The sequence below is a fragment of the Crocodylus siamensis genome, chromosome 3 (assembly GCF_052110815.1).
Source record: "Crocodylus siamensis isolate JL-2025a chromosome 3, ASM5211081v1, whole genome shotgun sequence".
Classification (NCBI taxonomy): Eukaryota; Metazoa; Chordata; order Crocodylia; family Crocodylidae; genus Crocodylus; species Crocodylus siamensis.
In genome coordinates this window covers 15,218,062-15,245,920 of record NC_143397.1, presented here as the reverse complement: position 1 = coordinate 15,245,920, position 27,859 = coordinate 15,218,062, and the positions used below count along the sequence as shown (strand labels likewise).

Sequence of the window (27,859 nt, the reverse complement as noted above, 5' to 3'; positions counted from 1 at the left end):
GGCAACAGACAACCCTAGACAACAGGACGCCTCCCTCTGGCTGCAGCTTTCTTCCGCCTGTACAGCCATTGAGACCCTGACATCGTCTTCTGCCAGATCCGCCACCAAGGACTCGGAGTTAGAGCCTGGCTTGGGGTTTAACTGGGTTTGGACCTCGGTTTGTCCGGAAAATCCCGTCAGGCCTGTTCGCCGGGGGTGCCGGGAGCGCAGGACACCAGGCAACAGAACTGAGGGTCTTTGGGACACACAAGCCGCCGCGCCGCCACAAGGTCTGGGTGCAGGGAGAGGTGGAAACCCGCCATGCGAGCACAGGCGTTAGTGCTGAATGAGACCTTCCCACACCTGCAATCACCTTCCCCGATGATGGGGCCCGCTAGGGGCACGTCACTGATTCCCTGGGCGTAACAGGGACAGGAACGAGGGTCGTAGGTCTATAAGGAGTGCGCCAGAGGGGGGACACCAAGCAGAGGGCACTCGAACGAGTCCAGGGACCCGGGGGCACTGCCCAGTGAAACTGCCTGCAGACAGGATCACGCCGGGGCCAGGAGCGTGGCCCGGTGCCACATGGGGCTTTTAACGTCTCAATGGGAAACATGGGCCCAGGCCGCCCGCCAAAGAAACTACACGCCCTTCAGGAACCGGGGCCGGTGATGACGTGTTACCGACTCCTCAGGACTAATAATGAAAACAAAAAGAAGGCCGGAGCGGAGGTCGGAGGTCAGTAACTCCCGCGGCAAGCGGAGCCGTGGGCGGGGCGGGGCCCGGCCCGGGGCCACCTGAGGCCGGGGGGCGGGGCGCGGATGGGGGCGTCACAAAGCGTTGGTCCCGCCCCCCCGGCACCGGCTGCGGCGGCCAATGGCGCGTGGCGGAGGGGGCGGGGCGGCGGCTGGCGCTGGCAGCGGCGATGGAACAAAGGAGGCGGCGCTGAGGCGCGGGCCGCGCGCGCTGCCGGCCATGGAGGAGGCGCTGCCCCGCTAGGCCCCGCCAGGCCGGCCCGGCCAGGCCATGCCGAGCGGCGCCGCCGCCGACCCGGAGCAGCCGCCGCCGCCGCTGCTGCTGCTGCCGCCGCCCGACGCCCTGCTGCTGCGGCAGCGCCTGGCCGGCCTGGGCCTGCGCGACGCGGCGGGCGGCGGCGGCGGGCTGGAGCTGGAGGGGGCGGAGGAGGAGGAGCCGGCGGCGGCGGCGGCCGAGGAGGAGGACGAGGAGGAGGACGAGGCGGCGGCGGCGCGGCTGCTGCTGCTCCCCGCCGCGTCCTCCTCGGCGCCGCCGGCGCTGCTGGGCCCCACGCTGCTGCCGGCCGACGCGCGGTACGGCCCGGACGAGCCCCCGGGCATGATGGCGGCGATGCTGGCCCACGCCTACGGCGGCGGCGGCGGGCTGGGCGCGGGCGCGGCGGGCCTGGGCGGCGAGCAGGCGGCGCTGCTGCGGAGGAAGAGCGTCAACACCACGGAGTGCGTCCCCGTGCCCAGCTCCGAGCATGTGGCCGAGATCGTGGGCCGCCAGGGTGAGTCCGGCCCCCGGCGCGCGGCTGGGCCCGAGCCGCTGTCAGCCGCGGCGCGAAGGGAAGCCTCCTTCCTCCCTCTTTCCTTCCAGCCAGCGGGGTAAACTCCAGCTCCTCTCCCTCGTGTCTGGGGAGACCCTGCGGGGGGGACGGGGATGGCTCGAGCCCATTCGTGACCCGGCGGCCTCTGGAAGGAAGGAAACACCGGCTTGTTTCCCCGTCTTGGTGGGGCCGAGCGGCTGGGCGGTGGGCTTCATCCTCCGTGTCCGCGTGTTTTGGCTGGTCAGCGTCTTCGTGTAGGGGCGGGCGAGGGGCTGCTTCTGCCGCGAGCCCACCGAGGAGGGGAGGATTTATTTCCCTTGTTCATGGGCTGGCTTGCCGTAAGGGTTTGTTGCTCTCCCACCCGAGGTGTTGCTTCCTGTTGAGTTGTTTTTTTGTTTTGTTTTTTTTTGTTCAGGGTCTTAGCAGATGACCCAAAAAACTAGAGCTCTTGGTTCCAAATTGATACCTTTTTATTAGACCAATGGGGAAACTGCAAGACAAATGTCCTTTTCTGCAAGCTTTTGGGATCCAAGTCCCTTTGTCAGGCTCTGGGAAAAGTATAGATGGCCAAAAGTCCCCAGAAGTAGGAAATAAACTTTGCTTTTGCATAGAGGGTGCTGAAGATGGAAGGCTGTCTTGTCTCCACTCTGGTTTGGGGTTTTGTGTGTTTAAAAAAAAAAAAAAAAAAATCATGCTTTCGCAGTAAAACCATGCCTGTGACATCATGAATTAATTATTGGCACTTTCTTGTGGTGCTATGATGAAAGAAAAAGATCAGTCACTGATGACATGCTTTCATACACAGATGTTTCTGCTAAGTGGAAAGGGTTGCTTTAATTTAAAATCTCTCGAGTGTTTAGGATGTGATGGTCAAAACTGGCACTCCGTCATTATAAGTTACAGTAAGTGACCTGAAGTGCTCATCACTCTCAATTCCTTGTGTTATTCTCTCAATTCCTTACATTAACTCGTGCAAAAGCAAGTTAACATAAGGGTGTAGGGTCAGGGCAGATGGTGAGTTAGGACCATAGACAACATAGCATTTCTTCAAAACAAGACAATGCTAATTTTATTTTTATTTTATTTTTTTTTTTTAAACCAACAAAGATCAAACAAGGTACATGCTGTATGCAGCTCCTTTGTGTGGCTTATTTTGTCCCCATCTTTTCTCTATTTAGATTATAAACTGTTGGGAACAAAGATAAATGGCTGAAGTGTCCATTCACCCAGATGAAGTTCTAAACTGTTTACAGACTGCCTGGCAGCGCACCCCTTGATTCCCATTTGCAATAGGGAGCTATTTACTTGGGAACTAAACCCCCTTCTGTAAGTGGTGTCCTTGAGAACAGTAAATCACTTATGTTTAAAAGAGGAAATTTTTTTCCAAGAATCAGATTCGAGTGACTAAAGACTTGTTCACATGTCATGGAACAACTTAATTGCAAAGTATAGTTGTATTCTTTGTTTAAAAATACATAGAAATTAGATGCTGAAGATGCATTAGACTATGTAGTCAATTCTTCACCAGTTCAGGGTTGTTCCTGTAGCATATTCTTCAGTACTTTTGAGTCATTTAAAAATGAGACAATGGAGTTTGCATGAAAGTAAGTTCATTGTTCCTGAAGAGCTCATCTGCTCTTTCTGCTTTTATTCTTTGTCTGATGTCATACTGTTTGGTTTGTGATAAAATATTTAGTTGCTGTGGAGCGGCTCATGTCATAAAGAGAATTATGGCCTCAGAAGAGGAATAAGCAGGACCAGAGAAAACTCAGTAATAAAAATCCTGTGTTCTGTTACTTGGAATTGCTTTGCTTCTCTTAAGGAGGCTCTGCAAATCGCCTTTAAAGGAAGAGTATATTTAGAGAGCTAAAAAATGTTTTTATAGAAGTGTATAGTTACAAAAAAAGTTCAGGACTTCTTAGAAATACCTATTGGTGTCCTAAGATCTCTGTACACTCGCTAGGGCTGGCTACTTGAGTGCTCTCCACCATGTGTTACACTGGAGAATCTGGATGTTGTAATGCCTGCCTGCCTGCCTCGCCTTCCATGTAAACACTTCAAAGGTGTAAACATGATGTCAGCAATAGTGCAACTGCATGTATCCAGAGCAAGAATCACCATGGTTGCATTTGGCACTGGCCACTCCAGCATTGTTGTAAGCAGAAAAGCGAGGGTGTTGCAACTGCAGCTGTTGCATCCTGAACGTCTGGTTGCTTTTTTTTTTGTTTGTTTGTTTGTTTTGAACTAATGCAGTTTTGTATATCTTCCCTGTTTTACAAAACACTCTTCTTAATACAAGAACTATTTTGATTCCCATACTTGTGCATGTCTTATGACATACAAAAAAGGACCCAAAATGCTTCTGACTGTGTGTGACCTCTGAAGTATCATGAGCATCAAATCTGATGTGTTTAGTTTCTGAAGAATTGTGGTCTAAAGAGCTTGTGTATTGTGAGGCTGAGCCCTTAACTGCAGGAGTAAAGGTGACTGGAATTCAGCAAAGATGTTCTTTATCCAGGATCAGTTTTAATGCTGGGGGAAACTTCCAGGCATCACTGACTGCTGCAAGGCAGCACAAAAAAGAACACGCTAACTCTTCCCAAACTTGGGTTATCTTTAGCCTCAAAAAATGACTTTATGCAAGAATTTTTTTATGTTGATGTTTTTCTGAGGGGTGTGCATGCATGTATTCAATAGGTTTATGCTTACCTGGATGTGCTGCTTGGAAGTTGCTACTGTGCTGTTTTCTTGTGTAGATAAGGTTCCATTGCTGATTGCTGTTTCAGGGATGTAACACTTTACTTCTCAGATATAATCTTTCCCTGCTGGAAACGTTCACATCACGTTGCTTATAGCAGGATGAGCCATCTGCTTAAATGAGCCTACTTTTTTTTTTTTTTCTTTTTTTAAATTGTGTGTGTGTGAATGACTTTTTCTGAACTAGAAGCTCTTGTTGATACTAGATCTCAGATATTCTCTGTCCTGTCTTGCCTTTGCTTCCATTCTGATTTCTGAATGTTCTCTGTAAAATAGCACAAATTTTATTCTTTGTCATATTTTAAAAGTCTCAAAGGTAAACAGCATAGGAAGGAGTGGTCAGGCATGTGAATAGGAGACCAGAGAATGGGATTCTGTTTATGACACTGTACAGAGAGCCCAAAGGTCCCATCTATCTGAGCACACTTTGCATTTTCCTGCAGAGGCCTTTTGATCACTGGCAGCAAGGAGGATCAGTCTTAATTACTGACTTGCTGGCTGGGTTGACAAAAGCAACTGGTCTAAGATCTTGTAATTAGTTCAGCTACAGCCATCAAAACTGTCAGGCCTTGCAGACCATCTTCACTAGAGGGCTGAGCATTGCTAATAGCAGTGGGGAATCTTGCTGCTTTTTTCTTTTTCATTAAATGGCCTAGGATACCTAGGACTGAGATGAGGTGCTGAGCTAGAAGGAGATTTCTACTTGGAATTATAAAGCAGAAGGAAGACTTGTCTCCAGTAGACTGACTGTGCCTCCTAAAATCTTTTGTTCTCTTCCAGATCTTCTCTTAAGAAGGGTTAGATGACACGGTGGCTAAAATTCTGGATGCCATTAGAGCTATATGTATGCTAGGAAGATGTCTCATGTTAAAATAAATTTGGTAAACAATCTTGTACTTTGTATGACAGGAATGGTGGTGTTTTAAAAGATGTATGTTGGCTCATTTGAGCTTTGATCCCACTGAAAAACTTCCAGGATATGGGGAGGGACAGAAGTCTTCTGTAGAAAAATCTTTCAAATCCCTGAGTGTTAACTACGATTAGCCAGTCCTCTTGTCAGCATGACTGTACTTGCCCTTGCCACAAGCAAAATTAGCTACCATGTTTTAATACCATGCACTTCCCAAATCTAGGGAAAGAGACTCCATCCTTGCTATCATTTGTACAACTGCAGTAGAGAGAAATTTGGCAGGAGGAGGGATTTAGTCAAGGTAACTCTGAAGTTAAAAGGTCCATTGAGACTCATGGAAACCTATCCTATTAAATAGCTACATCAGAACTCAAGGCAGAAGCCTGCTGGTCTCTCGGCCCTTGAGGCATGAAAGGACATTACCATTTTCTTTTCCAGTATACCCAAAAAAAGAAAATTGAACATTCTTTGCATAAAACAAACTTATAACTTGAAATGTTTTCAAAATTCTGGTAATTAGTTCAGAGTCCTATTTCTCTGGATGATGGGGTGTGGGTGTGTGCATGTGCTTCTGCCCCACCAAATATCAAGTTCCTGTTACATTCAGAACTTCATTATAGAAATGCCTCACCACGCTTGGTATACCGTGTTATTGTTGCAAATGTATATATTCCTGTTTACAGGATATGGAAGGGGTAAGACTAGCTGAATGAGTCTGATCTGTGTACTGGTGTCTAAAAATCCACAACTTATGGAAGATCTACCTCTTAGCAGCCAGCCTTGTGTGTTCATTTCGGTCATACAGATATCTCGGCCTGTATATCAGCTGGTTGCCCCACAGAATGACAAACTCAGATCTGTTTTCTAAACCTTGCTTGACTAATTTGTGTGAATGAAAACAATTCGTCTATCTGAAACGGTAGCTTCAGTTCAGGATTTCCTGCTTGTCTGTTACAAGTTACTTAATATCCTCACCAATAGCTTGTTCTAAAACTTCAAATCTTGTTTCCTTCATCCTGGTTAGATCTGGTGCATAAGACTGTTTTTGAAAAGTTGAAGCACTTTATATTCTGATAGGGTTACCATATTTCCAGTTTCAAAAAGGAGGACACTTGGGGGGGGGGCGTAATATGACTGCGGGGGGGAGCAGTGATATCCCTGTGCCCTACCACAGCCTTCCCAGTGCCCCTCACTCCTGACCTGCAGCCCCTGTTCCCCCTAGCCCTGCAAGCATCACCTGGCTGCCCTGCCCCTGTGAGCACAGGCATCTGCGCTGCCCAGCCACACAGCTCCCTGCTGCCCCTCCCCAGCTCTCCTTTCCCCTGCTAGAGGACCAAATGGCTCCCCTGCCTTGCTGAAGCTGGGGAAAAATTCAATGCTAAGCAAAGCAAAATCCCAAATCCCAGACACTTGTTGATATTTTAAAAAGCCACCTGGATGGAGATGGGAGGACCCAAAAAGAGGACATGTCTGGCAAAACCCAGACATATGGTAACTGTGTTTTCTGAGATTGACAGTATTCATGCTGCTGAAGTTATGGTTTTTGGCAAACTTCTGAACCATTCCTAAAGTGTAAGGAACTGACAAACAGGTGGTCTGGCCTAGTGGTTAAACCCCTGGGGAAGGGCAAGAGCCAAACCACAGGCCCTGACAGGGGCAGGAATCGGGGACCAAGTTACTGGATCCAGTAAGAAATCTAGAGACAGAGCCCCAAAACATAGACTGAGTCAAGTTTTGGGAGTTAGATGCTGAGATACCAAGGGAATTGGCAGTTGGGTCTCATGGTAGAGGTGATATCTTTCAGTAGACCAACAAGATTTTTGCAAAAATCTTGCTTTAATTGCAAGTGTTTGGGCACAGACATCCTCCAAGGGGGCATTCGGGGGCAGGGTCAGATTTACCTGCCAAGTCAAGGTTTGCATCTAAGGGGAAATCAGAAAGCCAGATTCCAGGAGCAGAGCCAGGCCAGGGGGGCAGGAACCAGGAAACCAGGAGTACCAGATCAGAGGCTTGCCAAAGCAGACCTTCAGCAAGAAGTGTCGACTGACTTGGAGTCTGTTGCTACAGCTAGAACTAAATGGGTAAGTTGCTGTCCCAGTAGCCCATCAAGAGGCTGGGCCAGTGGCCAGCTGGAGTTGTTAGTTGGGTCAGGGCTGCCAGTCCAAGCCCCAGGCAGGTGTGGCCCACTAGGTAATTGGGTCAGGCTGGGCTGCCTGTTTGGACCCCTCACAGAAGTTGTTTGATGGACTATACAGTTTGCCAGAGGGATTTACAGCTTATGCTGTGTAGAGACCCAACTGAAATTGCAAAGTTTTTCACAGGGCTACAAGGGCTCCCTAAATGTTGCAGATCCCATTGAGGATTTACATGCTGCCTTTATTTGGCTTGTGGTGTTTTGTGTCCTTCCCACCTAATTTACAGAAATCTTTGGCCTTTTTATATTCAGTCTGTCAAGTACTAGGTAACTTTCATGTATCTGAACACCAGAGTTAAATACCCGGACACAATGAGAGGGTAGTTAGGGAAAGCCAGAACTTAAACATGAAACTGGAGATTCAAGATTAATATTTCTTGCCTTTTAACATTTCCTTCTATTGTCTCTTAAGACACAGTTTAAAAGACTTTTTCTCTTAAATTGCTGATGTGGGTTGATGCACGCTCCCAGACTGCATTGGACCAATGGCTTCTGCTTGTTAAGCCAGTAGAACCAGAGAGGTGGTGTTCCCATCTCTGCCCTTCGTATATACCACAGAAGAGCTGCTAGATGCTGCAGTCTTAAAGGATCATCAGGATCTCCAGTTGTTATAAAATATTCTAAAGAAAGAACCAATTTCTGGTTACAGGGGGGAAAAAAGAGACTAAAGGGTCAGAAAAATCACCCCAAAGCTTCATTTTAAGTTTCAGGCACTTTGAAGGAGTTCCAGCTTTTCTCAAATATCTGGATAGACATGATGCTTAATTCTGTTCTTGTTTTTCCAAACGCACAACCACATGTACCCATAGACTTTCTTGAGACACATCTGCTCGAATACTCTAGATCCCTGACAGTGATGGTTTGACCCATGGCTGGAGGTCCACATGCAGCCCTATATTCCCCTTGGGGGGATTAGCTGAAGTTGTGTTATTTTACTTTAATTATCAAGTGACAATCTATTGTGTTTTGTATTTAAAACTCATAGGCTGGCAGTCTTTGACACGTGGGCTTCTGCTACGTAGCCTTTGTACAGGTCCTAGGCCAGGGGTGAGCAAAATGCGGCCCGCTGGGCCGCATGGGGCCCCTAAAAAGTTTAGTGAATTAATATTGATCTGCCCCGGCTGCCTGTCATGCGGCCCTCAATGGCTTACGAAAACTCAGTGAGCAGCCCTCTACCCAAAATAATTGCCTGTCCCTGTCCTAGGCAATGACCCAGCTGTCTTTTGCATATCATTTGCATACCATGATAATCAGTACAAGATGCTGGCTTTCACCTTTCCTAATGGAGAGGATTTGTTCACCAAGCTATTCTCGTCTTAGGTGTAGGGAAGTTCTTCCATAGTTGCTGGAAGAGTGTTTTCTATCGGACTTGTAGATTGTTTCAGTCTGTGAGTTTTAATATATTAATAACTTAATATGGACTTGTACCTACTCCAAATAACCTTTTAGAGGAGCTAGCATGTACTCTTGGGCGAAGGCATGTCTTCTGGAAGAGCCATACAGGGACATTTTCACAAACTGTCCTCTCATCTCAGTGAGTGCTGGAAGCTCATGGAGCAGATGGTTGCCTACGTAGATGATGCATCTTTAATAAAAACTCATCTCAAGATAGTAAGCTTGATTACCAGCAAAAATCACTCCACAGATGCATAGACTGTTCCTCTGCTTGTCTTCAAGCTGCTATTAAATGTTCATAGTGAGTTCATTTTAGTACTCCCTTACATCTGTAATGATTACAATAATTAAGATCTTGGTTCACCAGAAGCTGACAGTTGAGGGATGTCAGTGTGTGGGAGACCAAATTCCTCTTCACCTGTTGTGGAACTGAAAGTTGTGAAGTAGGCTCTGAAATTTCTTGTGGCTTGATCAATACTGCATTGTTCAAATGTTAATCACTGGACAGCGCTACAGCTGTATATTAAATCAACAACAAAAAAGAGATACTCCCTGGAAGCCTAGGAAGAAAGGTTGATGTTGAGACATTTTTAATGAGGTCCTCTCTCTACCCTGTCTTCCATCCTGGTTCAGAGTTGTTGCTTGCCGTCTAAATCATGAGATGCACTTAATGGTTAATTAATTTAATTGTTGTATGAAATACCAAAAAAATCTGCTTCAGTCTAGCAAACTATCTACACTCAGTTTTACACTTGCAAAAAGGAAAAAACATTTTCTTGTGAATACGTATCATAGGGTTGGAAGGGGCCTCAGGGCTTGTTTAGTCCAATCCCCATGTGATTGTAGGACTAGCTGTTTCTAAACCATATAGGCAGATGCCCGTGTATCCTATTCTTGAATATCCCTATGGGGAAGAGATTCAAAAATCTTCCTGGGCAGCTTGTTCCATTGTCTTCCTGTGATCCTTACAGTTGCACAGTTTTTCCTGATAGTTTTATCTAAATCTACTTTTACTACGGTTTAAACCCAGCTATTGCAGGTCCACATGAGGCAAGGAAGGGATACATTGCTTCTCCACATTGCTTATGGCAGCCTTTCAAGTGCAGGAAATTCAGCTTTCCAATACCCTTTAATCTCCTTTTCTCCGAACTTTCTTCCTTCAGCCTTGATTCAGACAGCTTGGGTTTGTCACTTAGCTTTGCATCCTCTCCAGTTTCTCTACATCCTTTTTCAAATACAGTAGCCTAAACCAGATGTAGCAGGAGTTGGCAACACTTTCTGGTTGGGAGCTGAAATGACCGATGTCAGCTTTGAGTATGTGGGGCACGAGGACCCAGCCACCTCTGCCAGAGCCCAGGCTGCCTGATGGCAGCCTGGTGCAGGGAGAAACCCCATACTGCCAAAGCCCAGGTCAGCTGAGTCTAATTGCAAAGTGATGTATGGAGAGCCCCTCCCCCTGCCACTGAATGCTACCAAAGCCTCAACTCCACAAGCCAGGCCTGGCTCGAGGGACTGTAGGGTGCTGACCCATGGGATACTTTACTGAACTGAGCCTAACCGGTGCCAAGCACAGTGGAGTTGTAGCAGTTTTTTTCCTTGCTTCTCCTAATGCAACCTAAAATTGCATTTGCTCTTTTGCAACAGCATTACACTGCTGACTCATGTTGGGATTGTGATCCACTGTAATGCCCGGCTCCTTCTCAGAAGTGTTACTGCCAAGGCAATTATCCCCCATTCCGTACTTGTGTATTTTGGTTGGGGTTTGTTTCCTCCTTATGTGCATCTGATGTTTATCTTTGAATTTCTTTTTGTCATCTCTATCCAAGTTCTCCAATTTAACAAGATCCCTTTGATTTTAATCCTATCCTCCAATACACTTGTTAGCCCTTCCAGTTCTGGGTTGCCTGCAAAGTTTGATCAACATACACACTGTATACATCAGTCATTAAAAGATGTCAAACATCCATGGACTCAGAAAAGACCCTTTGCAACCTGCGTCTCTTGCCACTCAACTCCTTGAATAATTGACTGCTTGTTTGTAGTTATTCACCTATGTATCAACCTAATGGAATCTGTGGCCCACACAATCCAGCGTATTTAAGAGAATGGCATGTGGGACTGTTTAAAATCTTTTACGAGGAGTGTCTAGGTGCTCAGTTCCCTTCATAATATCCCCAACAATAAAAAAGGTTAAAACTATTCCCGTTTTACAAACAAGAAACTGAGTCATAAGATAAAGGACTTGCTTGAAGTCACGCAGGAAGTCTGGCACAGCAGAGAAGTTGGACTTCATGTCCTTGCTTAGTGTCTGCATAACCCACCTCTCTCTGAACTGAACCAGTATTTCTTTGGGTTTTTTTGCCTAAGCTTGTTCTCATTTGGAAAAATGAACTTTCATTCTCTAGACACCAGGAGGTTATTTAAACATATCATTGGTGTTCTTAAAACTATTTAATATTTAGTTTTTGTTCTCTTATCTGCCATACATTTTATGCTTAAATATTTTGCATGGTGCCTTCAGAAATTCATCTTAAGAATCGTAGGAGGTGTGATCCTACATGACGCTGAATGCTCTTAGCTCTGAAACCAGTAAGCATGTAAGCCCTTTTATCCATTACTTGTGCTGCTAGCCTTCAACTGAGGTCAGGATTCCCTGTCCATGGGTGCTGTACATGCATAAGAAAAAGCCTATCTATACCTGGGCATCAGATCTTTAAAAAAAAAAAAAAAAAAAATTAGCAAAAAAAAATAATTGGATAAGAACTGTTTTGCAGGATGTATTTTTGGCTCATAGCTGAATGGTCACATGTGGTAAACACAACATAGCTGCTTTGCATTCGTAAGTACTGAAAGATAGAGCCATAGCAAAAGAGTAGGCATTCATTCTTTATAGAAGAAATGAGTAAGCATGGCTAAATTATAATGTAAGTGTTGTAAATAGCTATGTATAAAATGACTCATGGGGAAATGTTCCACAGTTCAGTGCGGGGATTTGGTAACTGCAGTGTAACTAAATGTTTTTGATTGCAGTGGAAACTTAATGAGGGGGTCAGGAAGAGGTAAGGAAGAACATCTTCATTATACACTCATTTCAATTTTTTTAGAACGAAAGCCTTAACTTGCCTTCTCTCCCTTGGAATAACCCTCCAGAGTCTGTGGGTAGAGCTACGCTTTCCTAAATGTACCATTCAAGACTTTACTCCATGTTGCATCACTCGCTATTAAGGAGTAATCATATTTTTAAGTTCCAGCTAAAGTTGAGGCATTTCCTGTGAGAATCAGTTTTCTGGTGTATATAAACTAGGCTTTCCCCGTTCCTTTGAAAAGTAAGCAAAGCCTCCCTTCTTGCCATTCTTTGCAGTAGAGATCTCTACATTTTGATTCTGTGCATTTGGAAATCAACTCATTGAGAACCTAGTGTGTAGTTCACAATTGGCTCACTGAAAGAAAAACTTTTAAAGCGGTGTCTGTGTCCAAATCACCAATTCTCCGAATTGGCATCGAATCTTCAGATCTTGATTCAGCCGAATTGAATTGGGGACAGTGATCCGAATCAACTAATCAAATCACTGTCCCTGATTTTAGCTGAATCCCAATTGACTAGGGACTGCTTTGCACACCCCTAGTAGCTACCTAACCAGAAATTAGGGATGTGAAGAGTTAAACATTTAACCAACCAGTACATTTATACTGGTAATACATTACCTCGGTTAACGGTTCACATGGGACACAGTCCAGCGGGGAAGCAGTGCGGTGCCTCAGGAACAGGAAGGGGGCAGGAGGGAGGAGTGAGGGGAAAGGGGACAGTCTGCTCCCTCCCAGTGTGTTGGCAGGGGACACCAGGCTGGGAAAGCCCCTCATCTGCTGCTGCCCTCTGGCTTCACAGGGGCTGTGTTGTCTGGCTGGGCTTACCACCTCTTTCTCCTCCTTTTCTTTCCCTCCATCAAAAGCCCTGGCAGCAGCTGTCTGAGCTCCTGCACTGCTCCCAGCAGGCTGCAGCCCCTCCCCTGTGGCAGTACCATCCTGGGGCTCCACACCCCTTGGCTGGGGAGAGATGTGTTATCAGTTAACAGTTTAACCCCCTTTAATTATACTGGTTAAACGGATATTTTTTTTAACAATATTCAGATCTCTGCCAGGAGTCTAAGCTTGCCAGTAGACAGAACCAGATAGTGTAAAAGGGAAACTTGGATAAGCTAACAAGGCAGGCAGAGAGCCACTCCGTCAAGTGTAAGAGGAAAGTTGACAGTCCAAGTCTTGTTCTCCTTTTGTCTTGTGACTGTCTGATGCTTTTTACCAGTGATGTACACATTTACTGTGGGAAACTCAATTTCAGGATCTTGAGTTGACAGTGCAATCCAGTCAAGACACGAGAGACTGGTATTCGAGTCACAACTGGATCTTATCCTGTTCTTTGGGAGGATGCCAGTCTATCTGCCAGTAAAACGAACAGACATGTTTCACTCCTTCACCATGGGTCAAGGAGTGAGTGGATGAAAATTGATGACTTTATTCATTGTTACTTTTTTTTAAAACCTAAATGAAATTAGCAACCTATATCAACATTTAATATTTACTATAATCTAATAACGTGACTTACAATTAAAACGTCACTGAAATACATGTGTTTTGCTACCACCTGAGTCAAACCACTAAATGTTGGCAATCACTGGCAGACCACTGGAACCAGAATCGGTTGAAGTGCAAAACCAGCTTTTTAACAGCAATTTCCTCTTCTGCAAACAGAACATCTTATTTTTCACTACTTCTGTAGTGACTAACTTCATTGGAAGCTGAAAAACTGGGTGTTAAAAGCATTCTCTTGCAGTCTCTGAAGAGAAATGAGGTGTGGAAAGGATGAGATCTGTTTAGTTCTAAAATACTGAAGGACAGTGACCAGGAACGGGAACCAAATTAGTGAATTGAATTAACTAAACAAGTTTATCTTCAAAATTGCTTTTGCATGTAAAGCTGGTTTACTGAACTCTTATAGTGCTTCTTTTATGCACTTCAGGTTCATTTCCATCCACGTGTCGCTTTCATCAAATAAACAAGTAGAAAAGCTTATTACAATGTATGTCCATTCATAACTTTCTAACATAATGAATGGAACAGCTAGGAATCTAAATGTGTATTAAGTTGTACAAGTGCTAACCAAGAAGAGATGCAATGAACTTCCTCAGACAAAAAAGGGCGGGGAAGGGGGAGGCTTCAATTTTGTACCAAGCAATAGGAATTAATCTTCCTGTAGGAAAATAAAGCATAAAATGGAACAAGACCCTAAAACTGATAGCTTCAATCTTGTGGATTTCTACTGGGTGATCTAGGTTCAGTCTACCCTGGTCTGGGAAACATGATCACTGTAACTGGGTCTGGGCATCTCGACTGTACTCCCAAGGGCACATCCTTGAGCTGACCCTTTGCTGGCAGTGAGATCCCTGCTGTCTCCTAGCATCCATCTGGTTCTGAGAGCCCCAGTTATGCCCTTCAGGGAACAATGACCCTGTAAAGCAAGAGCACAAAACTTTAGCAAGAATTTCTTTTATAAATTTTATTCTTAAAACGCCAAACTTGGAGGCTTGTGGAAAACTGAATGAATACAGCTCTTGTGTCTTCCTCACCTCTGTGGGCACATCTGAATGAGTGTTTACATGCGGTTGTGGCATCTCAAAAATGTTTTGAGGTGCCACAAGCAGCACGCATGCAACTGTTTGCTGCACTGCAAATTTGTAGCACAGTGCCAAAATTGGACACTGGGAAATCCCAGTATCACAAAGCAGCCACAAAAAAAGTCTGGCGCATGTTTCTGGAACGTGCTGGAGCAGCTGGAGGCTGGGTCCTTCAGGGAGACGCTCTGCTGCTGACCAGAGCATCTCCACTGCTTTAAGTTTCCCCTGCTCCTCCAGCATATTGGGAACTGGGAGAAGCAGGAAAACGGCAGTTTCCATGAAGCGGGGTATTTTGCCCAACAGCAAACCGCACGTGTAGGAGTATACTCAGTGGCAAAAAGCAGCGGCACAAATTTGTCCTGCCCCTGCATGTGGGGACATGCCCTGTGAGTCCACGAGGTGTGGCAGTCTTCTGTGCTTAGTATGCTGGCAGAGCATTCCTCTTTTAGGCTCTGGCACTTCCTACCATTACACTTCTCCATCTGGCATTTCCTGTCTTGCCCCCTGTTCCATGGCCTCGGGGCAGATGTTCATTTAACATTGGAACCCAGAGGTAACAAATCCACTGAGACCTGCATACAATAGTTGATCCTGATTACTCTGCCCCCATTTAAGTATAGTCTGTCCATAAACTACCGAGTTATTGCTACAGAAGTGACCATAAAAGTTTACATTCAAAACTGATGCAGTAATACATGGCATCTGTGAAACAAAAATGGGATTTATACATTGACAAACATATATCCCGCTCCCCCCAAACAGTCTGTGTAACTGTTTCTGAATGAAGAAATACTATTTAATGTCAGTAGTCTTGAGTAAAGGTGAAAAGGTTATAATTTTTTTTCCCCCACTTCAAATAAAATGAAGACCAAGAGTCCATTACATGTGAAATGCCTGAGCAGACCCAGAAGCTGGAGGCTGGTGTCTCTTCCATATGCTGAAGATTGATTGGGGGCTCTTGACTTTAAAGGATGCTTGTTTCCACTGGGATCATAAATCAGAATGATCTGCTAGGTGACTAGAAGGGCAGCCAATATCTGTGCAAGCTGCTCCCACTTGGACGTCTCGCAGCTCTAGGAGTAATAAGTCCTGTAACAAAATGCTGATCTCTTACATGTTAGGCAGTACATAAAATGCTTAACTTTCTAGCTGCTTGTCTGGCAGCTGTGGCCTTAGCAAGGAAAGTGAGCAGGCTGCGGGCACTGGCTGGCCCTGTCTTCTGTATGTTCCCTGCAGGAACAGAGAATCTTTAAATGGAGCCCACTTTGAATCGAAGGGTACATTCTCCTGTAGATGGAAACATCCACTTTCCAAGTCTTTTCTGCCCTTTTTTCATTTGCAGAGCCCTAAAAAATTTTGAATGGAGGTGTTGACCCGTTCGGAAATCTTGAATGAGGTGCAGACCCCTTTGAATTGTGAGTGTGGGTATTCACATACTTTTGATCATAGTCTTCTTTCACAGATGTCTGAAAACCACTGCTGTAGTACAGAAATTTGATATTAAGTGGCTAAGATCCTACTTAAATATGGTGAAACGCTCTACTTCTAGCGTTTTGTTGAGAAAATGGACTTTTTTTTCATTTTAACTGAGCCTACAAGCACTAATTCAACTTATTTTGGTAAAAAAAAACAAACCATTCCTCCTTGGAGAGAGCTTCAACATAATCACTGGAATATCTCCCCCATGAGAGAGAGTCTCACTCACAAGAATGAACATCTGTGTGCTTCTATAATGAGAGGGTCTGGGTGTGGGGGTGGCATTTGGCATTTATTTGCTGCATGACTCCTAATCATGGAGTTGGGCTGTGGGCACGCAGATTTGCAAGTGCCATGTAAATTAAGCCAGACTAGTATGTTAAGCACCTTTCTTCACAGGTCACTTGAGCTGCAGGGGCAGGACTGTTTATGGGGAAACCCTGGACTCCCTCCCAACCTGGCATTTAAAAGTACCTTGCTCCATAGAGCCCATGGGACTGAAGGGCAAAACAGGAAAGGATGCTGAGGTCTGGAGGGAGCCATAGGCTTCCTCTTCTTCCCACCCAGGAAGGAACCTTCCCCATTGCAACCTGCCTGCCTGGCATCCCATTTTTTAGCATCATATCTGGGGCTTGGTGCAGCTGCAAGGCTGAACGAACGTCTGTACTGTTCACTGTCCCAGAGAGATTTCCACCACTTATCCATACCCTCAGGTTCCTGCCCGAGGTTGTTCTGGGCAGGACTCTGCTGCCTTGACATAAGGTTGGTTCTTGGACATCCTTACGTAACATGTTGACTGATCTGTAGACGTGCCACATAGTGCTCCCTTTGTGCTCTTGCTGAGTACTAGTGTCCTGACCATGACTCTCATTTTGATACTAGTTTTGGGAGGTAATTCTGTTGTTTCTAGCTATGCCATGCTTCTGGGTTAGTAGCTGGGTTTTTTATCCCACAAATAATACTGTTCAGAGACTGGACAGGGGAGAAAGTGATCTTTGGATGGACTGCGTCTGCAGGTCCATCTTCTTTCCTACTTTTGGCAAATCAATTTGGACTTGCTTTCAGCTAGATTGACAAGGATAATTTAGATGGCTCGATCCTTATAGATTTCCAGGGGATGTTAAGCACCTCTGTAGGTATGAATCTCCTAATTTTGGGATAGGAAGAAACTGAGGGAGGCTTAGGAGCTGCAGTTTGACTACTCAGGCTGTACAAGAACAACCTTACGTGGTTGTTACTGTTGTAAATGGTTCCACATTCATGCATGTCAACATGAGTCTAGAGCGGTGACTCAACCCGGTCCCAGGGCACCCTGACTCGGTGTCTAATAGATCCTCTCAAGGGTGTGAGGAATTAAAAAAAATTCAGGTTTGTCCTGGTTTGAATGATCCCCCCCACCACCCACACTACCCAGCCTCCTTTTGCATAGATGTAAAGCACTGTAATAACATTTTTGGTTTTTGAAATTGGATGCCTCTCAGTTCACAAGTTTGAGGGCTGTCTTGGGGCCAGGGAGGGGTCCCTCCAGTCCAAAAAGTTCAAAACCACTGCTCTGGAGGCAGTGTTCTTCGTTACCACTAACACCTTTTCATGGTTGGGTTTTTGGGGTTTTTTAATGAGCCGTGTCGGCACATACTGATCTGATCACTGATATGCAGCCCCATGGTGTGGAGAGCATGCGTCTGACTGGTAAGTCTGTTGTGGGGGAAAGGGCATGGGGTGGGGATATGAGGCCCCCGTGGTGAAGGAGAGTGGGGCTGGGGCTGGGCCAGGGGCAGGCTCTGCACAGCCAGGACAGAGCTGTGAGTGGCTTGTCCATGGGGTGTGGGGGGTGGCTACCACTGCTGCATGCACCCTGGGAGGGCACGGGAGGCATGTGCCCCCGGATCTGCGTGTGGGGCAAGGGTGGGCTGCCACTGAGCTGGGGCCAGGGTGGTGCTAGGCTCTTCCCAGCAGGGGGCTGGGCTGGGCTGCGCTTGGGGGAAGGTGGCAGGAGCAGCACTGGGAGGGGGGCTACAGGGGGAGCTTCAGCCACCCCAAAAATTCACCATAGCCACTCCCTGTAACCTCCCCTCCCAGCACTGCAGCCACCTACCCAAGTGCAGCCTCGGCCCAGCCCCACCACCAGGAAGAGCCTGGCGCTGCCCCTGGCCCCGGCCCACATGCATATCTGGGGGCACACCCCCCCAGTGCTCTCCCAGGATGCATGCAGCAGTGGGAGGCCCCCCTGCACCACCCAGATGAGCCACAGCTCCATCCTGCTCCCTGGCTGAACAACCCCTGCCCCAGTCCCACTCCCTCCTGCCCTTCCTCACTGGGGGGCTTTGATCTGCACCCACCCCATGCCCTTTCTATTCCCCAACAACAGACTTACCAGCCAGACCTAGTTGCTCCCACGCTGCTGGGCTGTGCTGACTGCCTGTGCTGCGCTGTGGCTGCACTCGTGCATGTGGCACTTATCGGCCACATTATCGGGGTACCTAGGGGGTATGCATGGGTGGGTGTGTCCAGCCATACACCACTCCTGCTCAGCATTTGGCTGCCCGCTAACCCCCGCCCTCTCCGTTCCACATTCAGCCACGTGCTAACCCCCTCCACCTCTGTTCGATTGCATGCTACTCCCCTATTCCCTTCCTTCCCCCCCCCCCGGCCTCGGTCAGTGTCCGGCATCCAGGGGTAGTTAGACTAAAAAAAGTTGAAAACCCCTGGTTTAAATAATTACCTATTTGAGCACCTCTAATGATATCAGTTAAGCAGTTTAACCAATAACACTGCGCAAGTGAGACAGGTCCCCTGTGCCTTTTCCCTTTTCCCTCTTCCCTGTAGAGCTTCCTGTGAAGGGAAGCCAGGCACTGACTTACCCCTTCCCCACCTGGCAGCGGTGGCAGCAGCAGCATCTCCTTGCACCTTCCCATGCTGCAGCCCAGGTGGGGACTAGCCTCATATACTTGCTTGCTCTCCTGTCCTCATTGCCATTCGCACAGGTGTGGAAGAGTCTGCCTCATGCCGCTCAAGCCTGGCTGCCATCTGTGCCATGCTGCTGCCCCCAGCAAAGAGCTGGAGGGAAACAGGGTGGCTCTGACCTGCCAGGACCAGCCACAGCAGCATAGGGGGCTTCCCCCACACGCGCCACGGGGCAGCAGCACCAGCAAGGCATTTTCCTGGCCCACTGTAGCTGCTGGTGTATGGCTGCCCAGGTCCAGCTGCACCAGAGCAGGGGTGGGAAGGCACAGGCAGAGCCTCATGCTGTGAACAACAGGCAGGGTTTCTTTTTGATCGCTCGCTCCATCTTTACAGATTAGAGAAACGGACAGTTGATTGGTGACTTTAAGATGTACCTGCCACCTCATGCTCCTGCCATGATACAAGAATAACAAAACCATTGCAGCTTTACCCTTGCTTCATTCAGGTTTTGTGTGTACTGGGAGTTGGCTCATTTCTATTGCCACAGGAGCAGAGAGGTAACAGGTGCAGCAGACGGTTGCCAGTGCATACCACATGGCCGCAACCATCGCCTCCTGCTTTGAGGCTGTGAGGTTACTTCTGTTCAGAGCCAAGGATTGCATTTAAAAGCAGGGGCAGATCAAGGGGCAGGGGGTAGCGATGCAGACAGCCCCCTCACTTCCACTGCCATCACTGCCTCCACTGATGCAAGTGCAGAGCGAGCCCCAGAGCCCTCCTGGGCTCAGGTGGGAACAACAGCAGGGACGTGCAGACACCTGCCTCTGGCAGGGGCGGGGGACAGGGAGCAGATGCTGAAAGCAGTAGCCTTCACACTGCTGCTACTGCTGTCCCTGACTGCACAGCAGCCGTTTTTCCCTCTCATCTCCCCACCCCAGCATTTCTCAACAGCCATGAGACAGCAGCCATGCTTTGCCCTCATCCTTCTGTGATCTGAAGGGTGGTGTGCCCCTCCCCAGTGAATCTTGGATCCACCTGTGTCTGAAAGCACTGCATCGTATCAGACTTTTTCTTGTTTTAAGCTCTTGAACGTAAAAGACTTCCAGATCAAACGAGTACAGTCTCCTTGTAGCACTTAAGGAAAGAAACCAGGTTCCAGAAACACCGTGGACCAGCTTTTGTTTGCTTGAAGTGTGGTTGTTGGGTGTTCTTCTGTGTTGGTGTATAAATCATCCTTGTGTCCACAATACAAGTCAGATGCATGGCTGTTTGCTGAGTGTTGGGCAAGGCCTGGTTGATCTCTTACTTATTAAATTAAATCTAATACAATACAGTGCTTGATTTGCATGTATAACAGATGTAAGCGAACAGTAACACTCACATCTGTTACTATAGTTTCTGTCCTGTAACCTGCCCCTGAATGGCGCGTGCACACACACATATATATCTATATTAGAAGGTATCATGAAGGGAAAAGATCTTAACTTGAGTGGGTATCTGAATAGCAGCAGCTCAAGTGCAAATCGGGGTCTGTTTTCTGAGCCTCCTGCCAACCCCACACGCCTAGAATCCCATAGACTACTCCTGTGCACTGGTCCAATCCAGCATACGAGGTCTGGGGTCACGCAGCCTCATCCAGCATGGCCTGTCTGGGGCTGTGCAGCATGTGGCCTGGTCTGGCATGACTGGTCCAGGGCTGCATGGCACAGGTCTGGAAATTTGGTGCGGTAAGGAAGGAGGGGAATGAGTCATGGTGACATTAATTGCTGTGGCTCCCGGCAATTAATGCTGCTGCTGCCCCCGCTAAAGTTCTAGGACCAGTGATGATCCCTCTTTCTCTCATAATGTGTAGCCTGATTTTTTTCACTAGCTGCTTTTGTGGGAAAGGGTACAACATGTTATATGAGAGAATATTCAGGGTGAATAAAAAAAACTTCTTTAGTTTTAAAAAAATTTGGTTGTTTTTTTTTTAAGTCGAATTTTTTAAAAATTTTAAGATGCTTTTTTTAAAAAAATAAACCTATATATAGTTTTAGTTTAAGAGATGTTAAGGTTCAAAATACGTAGAATAGAGATTTTAACTTCTGATTTATACACTAATTGAGACTATTCATGTAACCTTTTCAGAAAACTTTTTAAAAATAGGTCACAACAGATGGTGGACTATATTAGGGGCCCAACCCTATGGGGTTCCCAGAGGCTTCTCTATAGATTAGTAAAGATTAAAGAACACCACTCTGTCCAGTGGGGCATAGTGGTTGGAGCTGATTTTTGGAGCTTTCTCTTTGAAGCCAGTTTGTAAATGTTTGTGGGTATTGTTCTGTCACCTTTGGGGCATTAAGGCAGTTTGAGGCTTGTGCTTTCTAAGCAGGTGCCTCATTGCTGAGAAGAGAGTTGTGCCCCTCTTTGTCAGCACAGTGTCAATACCCGGTTCTGAAAAACGACGGGCCATAAGAAAGGTTTTTTCCCTACAAATTGCATTGGGAATGAAGCTTAGTAAAAGTACACTTAGGAGTTTTTTCAGCTGACATGATTTGTGAGACACTGGGCATGCAGGCATTTGGTGTTAGCAATGGAAAATCTGTTTTGGGAGCAAGATTTACTCAAGTTGGTAATACATGGTATTCAGCAGGCTTGAAACTGCCATTTTTAATTAAAAAAATCTTCTGAATGCATTCAAAAAAAATTTGAAGGCTTTTTAAAATATTCATGTTTCATAACTCCTTCTGCAGTGAGACTCAGCCTAGACTTCAGTTATCCACTTGGAATGAAGAAAATAAAAGTAATTGATGCCCATCAGAGGCTACAACTTCAGTTTGGGATGTTTGTATAAATCGAGCTTTCCTATATTGAAAGGAGAAACATATTGGGGCTTGTGGCCAGCTGGTTAATCCCCAGAGGCAAATTCCAAGCAGCCTTGCCAATGTAAGACAGTTGTAGTGGCACCAAAACAGAGGCTAGGCTGAAGTACTAATACAGATGGGGAAAGCCCGTAACTGCAGCATTGAGGAAGAAAAGAAAATTACCCAATTTGGGGCATGTCTTATGTTCTCAGTGGTGAAAGGGAGTGGCTCTTCACATTAATTCATACAGCTTTCATAAGGTTTCTGATACCCAGCTTCTGTTCTGGTCTTCTCATCTGCTAGTGTGAGGTTATCCTACAAGGAGGACTTAAATATTAGCAGCCTCCACTTGTCCTGATCCCATTTTTCCTGCCTAAAATTTGTTTGCTTCTAAAGCAAACAAAAATCATGCCAGCTTTCATATAAGATTACTTTTAAAGACTGGCATTTCTGAAAGCTGCCTCCTGTGGTATGTCTAGAACAGCTGGTGTAAAAGCCTCCTTGAAAATGGATTTGCTGCAGATGCTTTTAAGGGGCATTGTAGCAAGAGAGAGTAGATGGCCCCTCACCAGTTTTCACCGAGCTTAGTTAGGCCTTTGCCTCTCCCTCTGTTCATTTGCCTGTCCCTGGGCTTCTGTACTTCCCTGGGATCTGTAGAGTTATGAGGGTAATAAACTCTCCCATCTGCTGTTCCAGCAGTTAAAGGCTTTTGGCTCAGGCCGCCTGTCCTTTGTGTAGGGATCCCTGGAAGGAAGAAAGTCTTCTGTTTCCTAAACTCAAAGCAGCATTAATTAGGTTGCAGCTTTACTGGTGGAAACACCTGTACAGCCTTGGGCAGACCACAACAGAGCTTCCTTGGAGAAGTAAGAGTGACGTCCCCATGGTAGCCGTGGAGAACTACAGGCTTTTTCTCTCATTTGTATTGATCACTTATGCTGACTTGGAGACAAATGAGCATGTCCACAAAGTGCTATTGACTACACAAAGTAAACCGGAAAAAGGAGCTCTTTTTCTTTTTTCACTTGTAATCATCTGAAGTGTTTCAAGAATATTAGCGATTTAGCATTTTTTTCAGACATGTTTGGGGCTTTTAAAGCAGAAATCCCATTTCTAAAATGTCACTGGTTGAAATAGTCTTTTTTGGTAAGCATTCAGTCATTGATATTAGATTTGAGCTGCTTAAACAAATTCTTGCCAGCACAAGTTAGATTAGCTATTCTCTTTTTGAGTCCATGATGTATAGCAAGTTGCTTGCGTGTGCAACATGATAAAAACAAAAAATTGCATATTCTAGGAAGGGAGTTTCCTGCCGTTATGTTCTAGTAAACTTTTTTTAAGAGTGAAGTTTTGGCTTTGCCCTATAATTCTTTATGTAAATATACTTCGAGTTTCAAGCCCACATGAGTGGGTTAAGATTATGCCACATTATATGTTATGGGAACTGACAGGCTTAGTTGAGTGGACGGTTCTTTTTCCAGCCTGTAATCAAATGCAATGATATAAAGTGCAAATTATATCAAAAGTTATTGGTGGGAAGGATTCTGGTTTTGATGTTTCAGTAAATCTCGCTTTGAGGATGTTGCAGGAACTACCTCAAGCGGTTTATTTAGTGCATGCACTTCCCTAAAGTTTCTCCCTGTTTGACTTGCCTTAACTCAACACTTCTCAGAAAAAAGAGAAGGGGGTCAGTGAAATGTTGGTTAGTGTGTGTGTGTGCTTCTTTCTCTTTGCAAGGATTTAGATGTTCAGCAAGCATCTAGAAACATGGTGGCTAACAAAGTGTACCCCAGAAGCGTGTAGAAGTATAATTTCTAAGGCACCCATAAATGTATTCAGCACCGTACACTCATGGTTGACATCTTGCACCTGATTTTTTTATTTTTTTTTTCCCTTCTCTACCAGTAGGGGAGTTATCTAAGGTTGGTTGTACACTAGCTTTTTAAAAAAAAAAAAAAAAAAAATCCTGTTTATGGGAGCTCCAGCAAGAGCCAAGGCTACAAGTGGCTGCCAGTATATTGGGCACCATTACCTAATCTTTTCAAGAGCAGGTTTATTTGACATAATAAAAGGCTATTTCCACCAGGGTGGCCAACCTGCAGCATTGGCGTCACAAGTGGCACAGATGGCCTGTGTGGGGGGCACATGGCAAACTGAGGAGGGGACAAGCAACACAGTGGCTGAAAGCAGAGCAGCAACTTAGTGGGGAAGAACAGGGCAGATCAGGTAAGGGGAAGAGATCCAAGTGGCACTTGGGCAGTTTGCAGGGCTAACAGTACAAATATTCCCACTACTGCTGTCACCAGTGCAGCTCAACCTGTTAGTAACGTGGTAGATTTGTCAAATGATGCAGAGAGGGCTAAAAAGAATCGACGTGAACACCCGAGTACCAACAGTTCACCTTTGCTCCCCACACCATAGGGGACCTAGAACCTGGTTTCAAGTAGATCCTTGGCCTACAATAAAGAAACTGAATTTCTTTTCATTTATTTTGACACCTAATAGATCACTTTTGTCAGTAGGGTTGATGTTCCATAAAATTCATTTTGTTACTTTGTCATGTGCAAACATATGGAAAATTATATTGCTTCACTTATAACTTGTGAGCATCTCTGGGGGGTATAGTTCCACATTCCTCTGTGAGAAATACTAGGAAAGTATTTTCATTAGCTTAAAAAAGGCCTCATACTGAAGGCAAGATGGCCTGGAAAGCATTGTCCTCAGTGATTTGTTGTCATGCACTCTAATGTAAGAGGGTTTTTTATAAGGATTTCATTAGTCCATTGAATGATTATGTTGCAGTATGTGCAAATGTCACCCTTTTTAGTAATCAAAGATTGAAGTGAAAATAACCAAGTTAAGTTAGTGAAAGCAACAGCCACTTAACTTATGGAGAAAAGAGGCTTCTGGTTTCACCCACAGCATAACTTTAAAATAAGGGACTTTCTAATTTTTGAAAACCACAAGAAGGAAAATCTTAATTAAGCTTCTATTTCTTTCTTCTCAACAGGCTGCAAAATAAAAGCACTAAGGGCCAAGACAAATACTTATATTAAGACCCCTGTTCGTGGAGAAGAACCCATTTTTGTTGTCACTGGACGAAAAGAGGATGTAGCCATGGCCAAAAGGGAAATTCTCTCAGCTGCTGAACACTTCTCCATGATCAGAGCATCACGCAACAAAAACGGCCCTGCCTTGGGAGGGTTACCGTGTACTCCCAACTTGCCAGGTCAAACCACAGTTCAAGTCAGGGTGCCTTACCGTGTAGTAGGGCTAGTGGTTGGACCCAAAGGAGCTACAATCAAAAGAATTCAGCAGCAAACACACACATATATAGTTACTCCCAGCAGAGACAAGGAACCTGTCTTCGAGGTTACAGGCATGCCTGAAAATGTGGATCGTGCCCGTGAAGAAATAGAAATGCATATTGCCATGCGTACTGGAAGCTACATTGAGCTGAACGAAGAGAACGATTTCCATTACAACGGTACAGATGTCAGTTTTGAAGGAGGCACACTTGGATCTGCTTGGCTTACTTCCAATCCTGTCCCTCCTAGCCGCACCAGAATGATTTCTAATTACAGAAATGACAGCTCCAGCTCCTTAGGAAGTGGCTCTACAGATTCTTATTTTGGAAGCAATAGATTGGCTGACTTCAGCCCAACAAGCCCATTCAGCACAGGAAACTTTTGGTTTGGAGAAACATTGCCACCTGTGGGTACAGAAGACCTTGCAGTTGATTCTCCTGCATATGACTCTTTACCAACACCTTCCCAAACTATCTGGACTCCTTTTGAACCAGTAAACCCACTCTCTGGCTTCGGTGGTGATCCTACTGGTAACATGAAGACTCAGCGTCGAGGAAGTCAGCCATCCACTCCTCGCCTGTCACCTACATTTCCCGAAACTCTGGAACATCCACTTGGTAGGAGATTAAGAAATGACCCACCCGGTACAGGCAACCAGGCTGGCCTTCCTATATACATCCCTGCTTTTTCTAATGGTACCAACAGCTACTCCTCTTCCAATGGTGGTTCCACATCCAGTTCACCTCCTGAGTCGAGACGAAAGCACGACTGTGTGATATGCTTTGAGAATGAAGTTATTGCTGCCCTAGTTCCATGTGGCCACAATCTCTTTTGCATGGAATGTGCCAACAAGATCTGTGAAAAAGAAACGCCATCATGTCCAGTTTGCCAGACAGCTGTTACTCAGGCAATCCAAATTCACTCTTAAATATATATAGATATTATATATGGACTTTTTAAATTCTCAAAGGCATGGGTGTAGTGGTACCCACTAGTAAACTTCCTAATGAATTCTGACTGTTGGGCTTTCTTGGGATTAGGCTAAAGTTGTTAATAAATTTATACTTTCTAAAAGGCTGCTATGGTAACACTAAACCTAGGTGGTCTCTGTCCAGTTTGGTTTAAACAGATGGCATGTTTAGCAGAGATGCATCAGGTATACGGTTAAGGCACAGTAGGGGGAAGTTTAGATCAATTGTATAACGAGGAAAACAGATGAATTTTTACAGGCTTTCTCAGTGATCTGTATCAAATGTTGATAATTTCCGTGTCCTGGAGGCAATGAACCCCATAGCCCAAGCATAGAAATACTAGTCTGCTGTGGAGGGTTTGTGGCATTACTGATGTATCAAACACGCTTCCAGTGCTGCCTTCTTTACACTGCCAGTTTTGAAAAACAGGTTTGGGGGGTTTTGTTGTTTCTGTTAGGTTTTTGGTTTTTTTGTTTTGTTTTGTTTTTTTACTTTACAACAACTTATGCCTAATTCCTCCGGCATTTGCAAATAATTTTTAAAGCATAATTTGATTTATTGGAATGGGTAAGGTTGTTGGCAGTTTTAAATGGATCACTGTTCAGTTGGGTGGGGGTGGGAAGGGAAACTGTCAAATTAACCTTTGTCTCGCCCAGTGTCATAACGTGGCATGTTCAGAGGATCAGGAACATATTGGTCTCCTTCATTGTGAATTCCTACCCACTACTTTTCTTAATGTGATGTGGAAAAGTCTGGCTGGATTAATCCCATTTCACTAAGGGCTTTGGGATGCACATACTTTGGCTAATAGCGAAGATGCTAACATTCCATTCGTTAGTCTGATCGAGCTGTTCTTAAATTACATTTTAGAGAGAATGTCATTCAAAATGTGAAGCATTTTTATGTTCAATCCATACTTGTCTTGCACATTATAAATATATATATTTTATTTTAGTAACGTAAAGGAAAAAGGGGGAGGCGTATACGTGCCCTTGTACAGTTCATGGAAGCAGCTGTGACAGTGGCCCTGCAATCAGTTTACTTCATTTCAGGACTCTTTCTAATTGCAAGGAGAAATGTCTTTTGAATATGCTTCTTACATTTCAACCTGTGGATGTCTAGCTTTTTCATCCTCAGTACGTTCCCAAATCTGTACTGGCATATTTAAAACAAAACACACACAAAAAAAACCCCACACACAAAGTGGAGTTCTAGTGAATTTTTCTAATTTTCTTTTCCTTGAAGCATTATTTTCCCAAGACAAAAAAAAAAAGCTTTTTCTCAGTATAATAAAAAATTCTATGTGTATTGAACTAGTAAATATACAGAAATTTTATTTTTTATTTCCACTTGAAGAGTTACATTTCGTATCAAAGTTTACAAATAACGGTTTTTATTTTATGATTTTCAGTATAAGAGTTGCCTTGATGGCATATTATGTAATGCAAAACTTAAATGCTAATTGCTTGTAGAATAGTTTAAATGTCAGTATTTGAAACCTAATCTTTAGCTGCAGTCTTGTAGATATGAACAAATGTTCACCAAGCATGTATTTTGTATTTTATTGCATTGTACACTGCAACTAATAAGCCAAGGAACCAACAGACGTTAGGTGCGTGTACCATTTCTATAAACCACAAACTAAGAATGACAAACTATCGATATAGTTTAGTATTTGCTAATTTTACTACACTTTTTGTTATGTATATGTAGGGAAGTTATAGGGATTATAAATTCAATTTGAGTAAAGTTTAAAAACCATATATTTTATGATAAAGGGCCTTTAACTTATGATGGCCAAAGCACTGATATTATATATTTGCTGTAAAGAGAATTATAAGAGTTTTATTTTTCTGATATTAAAAAGTTACTTAATAAAGACTTGTTTCCATTAA

The 27,859-nt window shown here is 45.1% G+C and overlaps 1 protein-coding gene across 1 annotated transcript; it reads left to right on the top strand.

Annotated features, from left to right (window-relative positions):
- The first annotated feature begins 877 nt into the window (after positions 1–877).
- On the top strand, positions 878–27,859 carry MEX3C (mex-3 RNA binding family member C). Its single transcript, XM_090037800.1, has 2 exons — positions 878–1,504; positions 24,696–27,859. The coding sequence occupies exons 1-2, from the start codon at positions 1,006–1,008 to the stop codon at positions 25,919–25,921; spliced, it is 1,725 nt and encodes a 574-aa protein (XP_089893926.1). The 5' UTR covers positions 878–1,005; the 3' UTR covers positions 25,922–27,859.

Coding starts and splice junctions, on each gene's coding strand:
- MEX3C (XM_090037800.1), top strand. CDS start 1,006: ATGCCGAGCGGCGCCGCCGCCGACCCGGAGCAGCCGCCGCCGCCGCTG. Junction 1,505..24,695: donor CGAGATCGTGGGCCGCCAGG/GTGAGTCCGGCC, acceptor TCTTCTCAACAG/GCTGCAAAATAAAAGCACTA.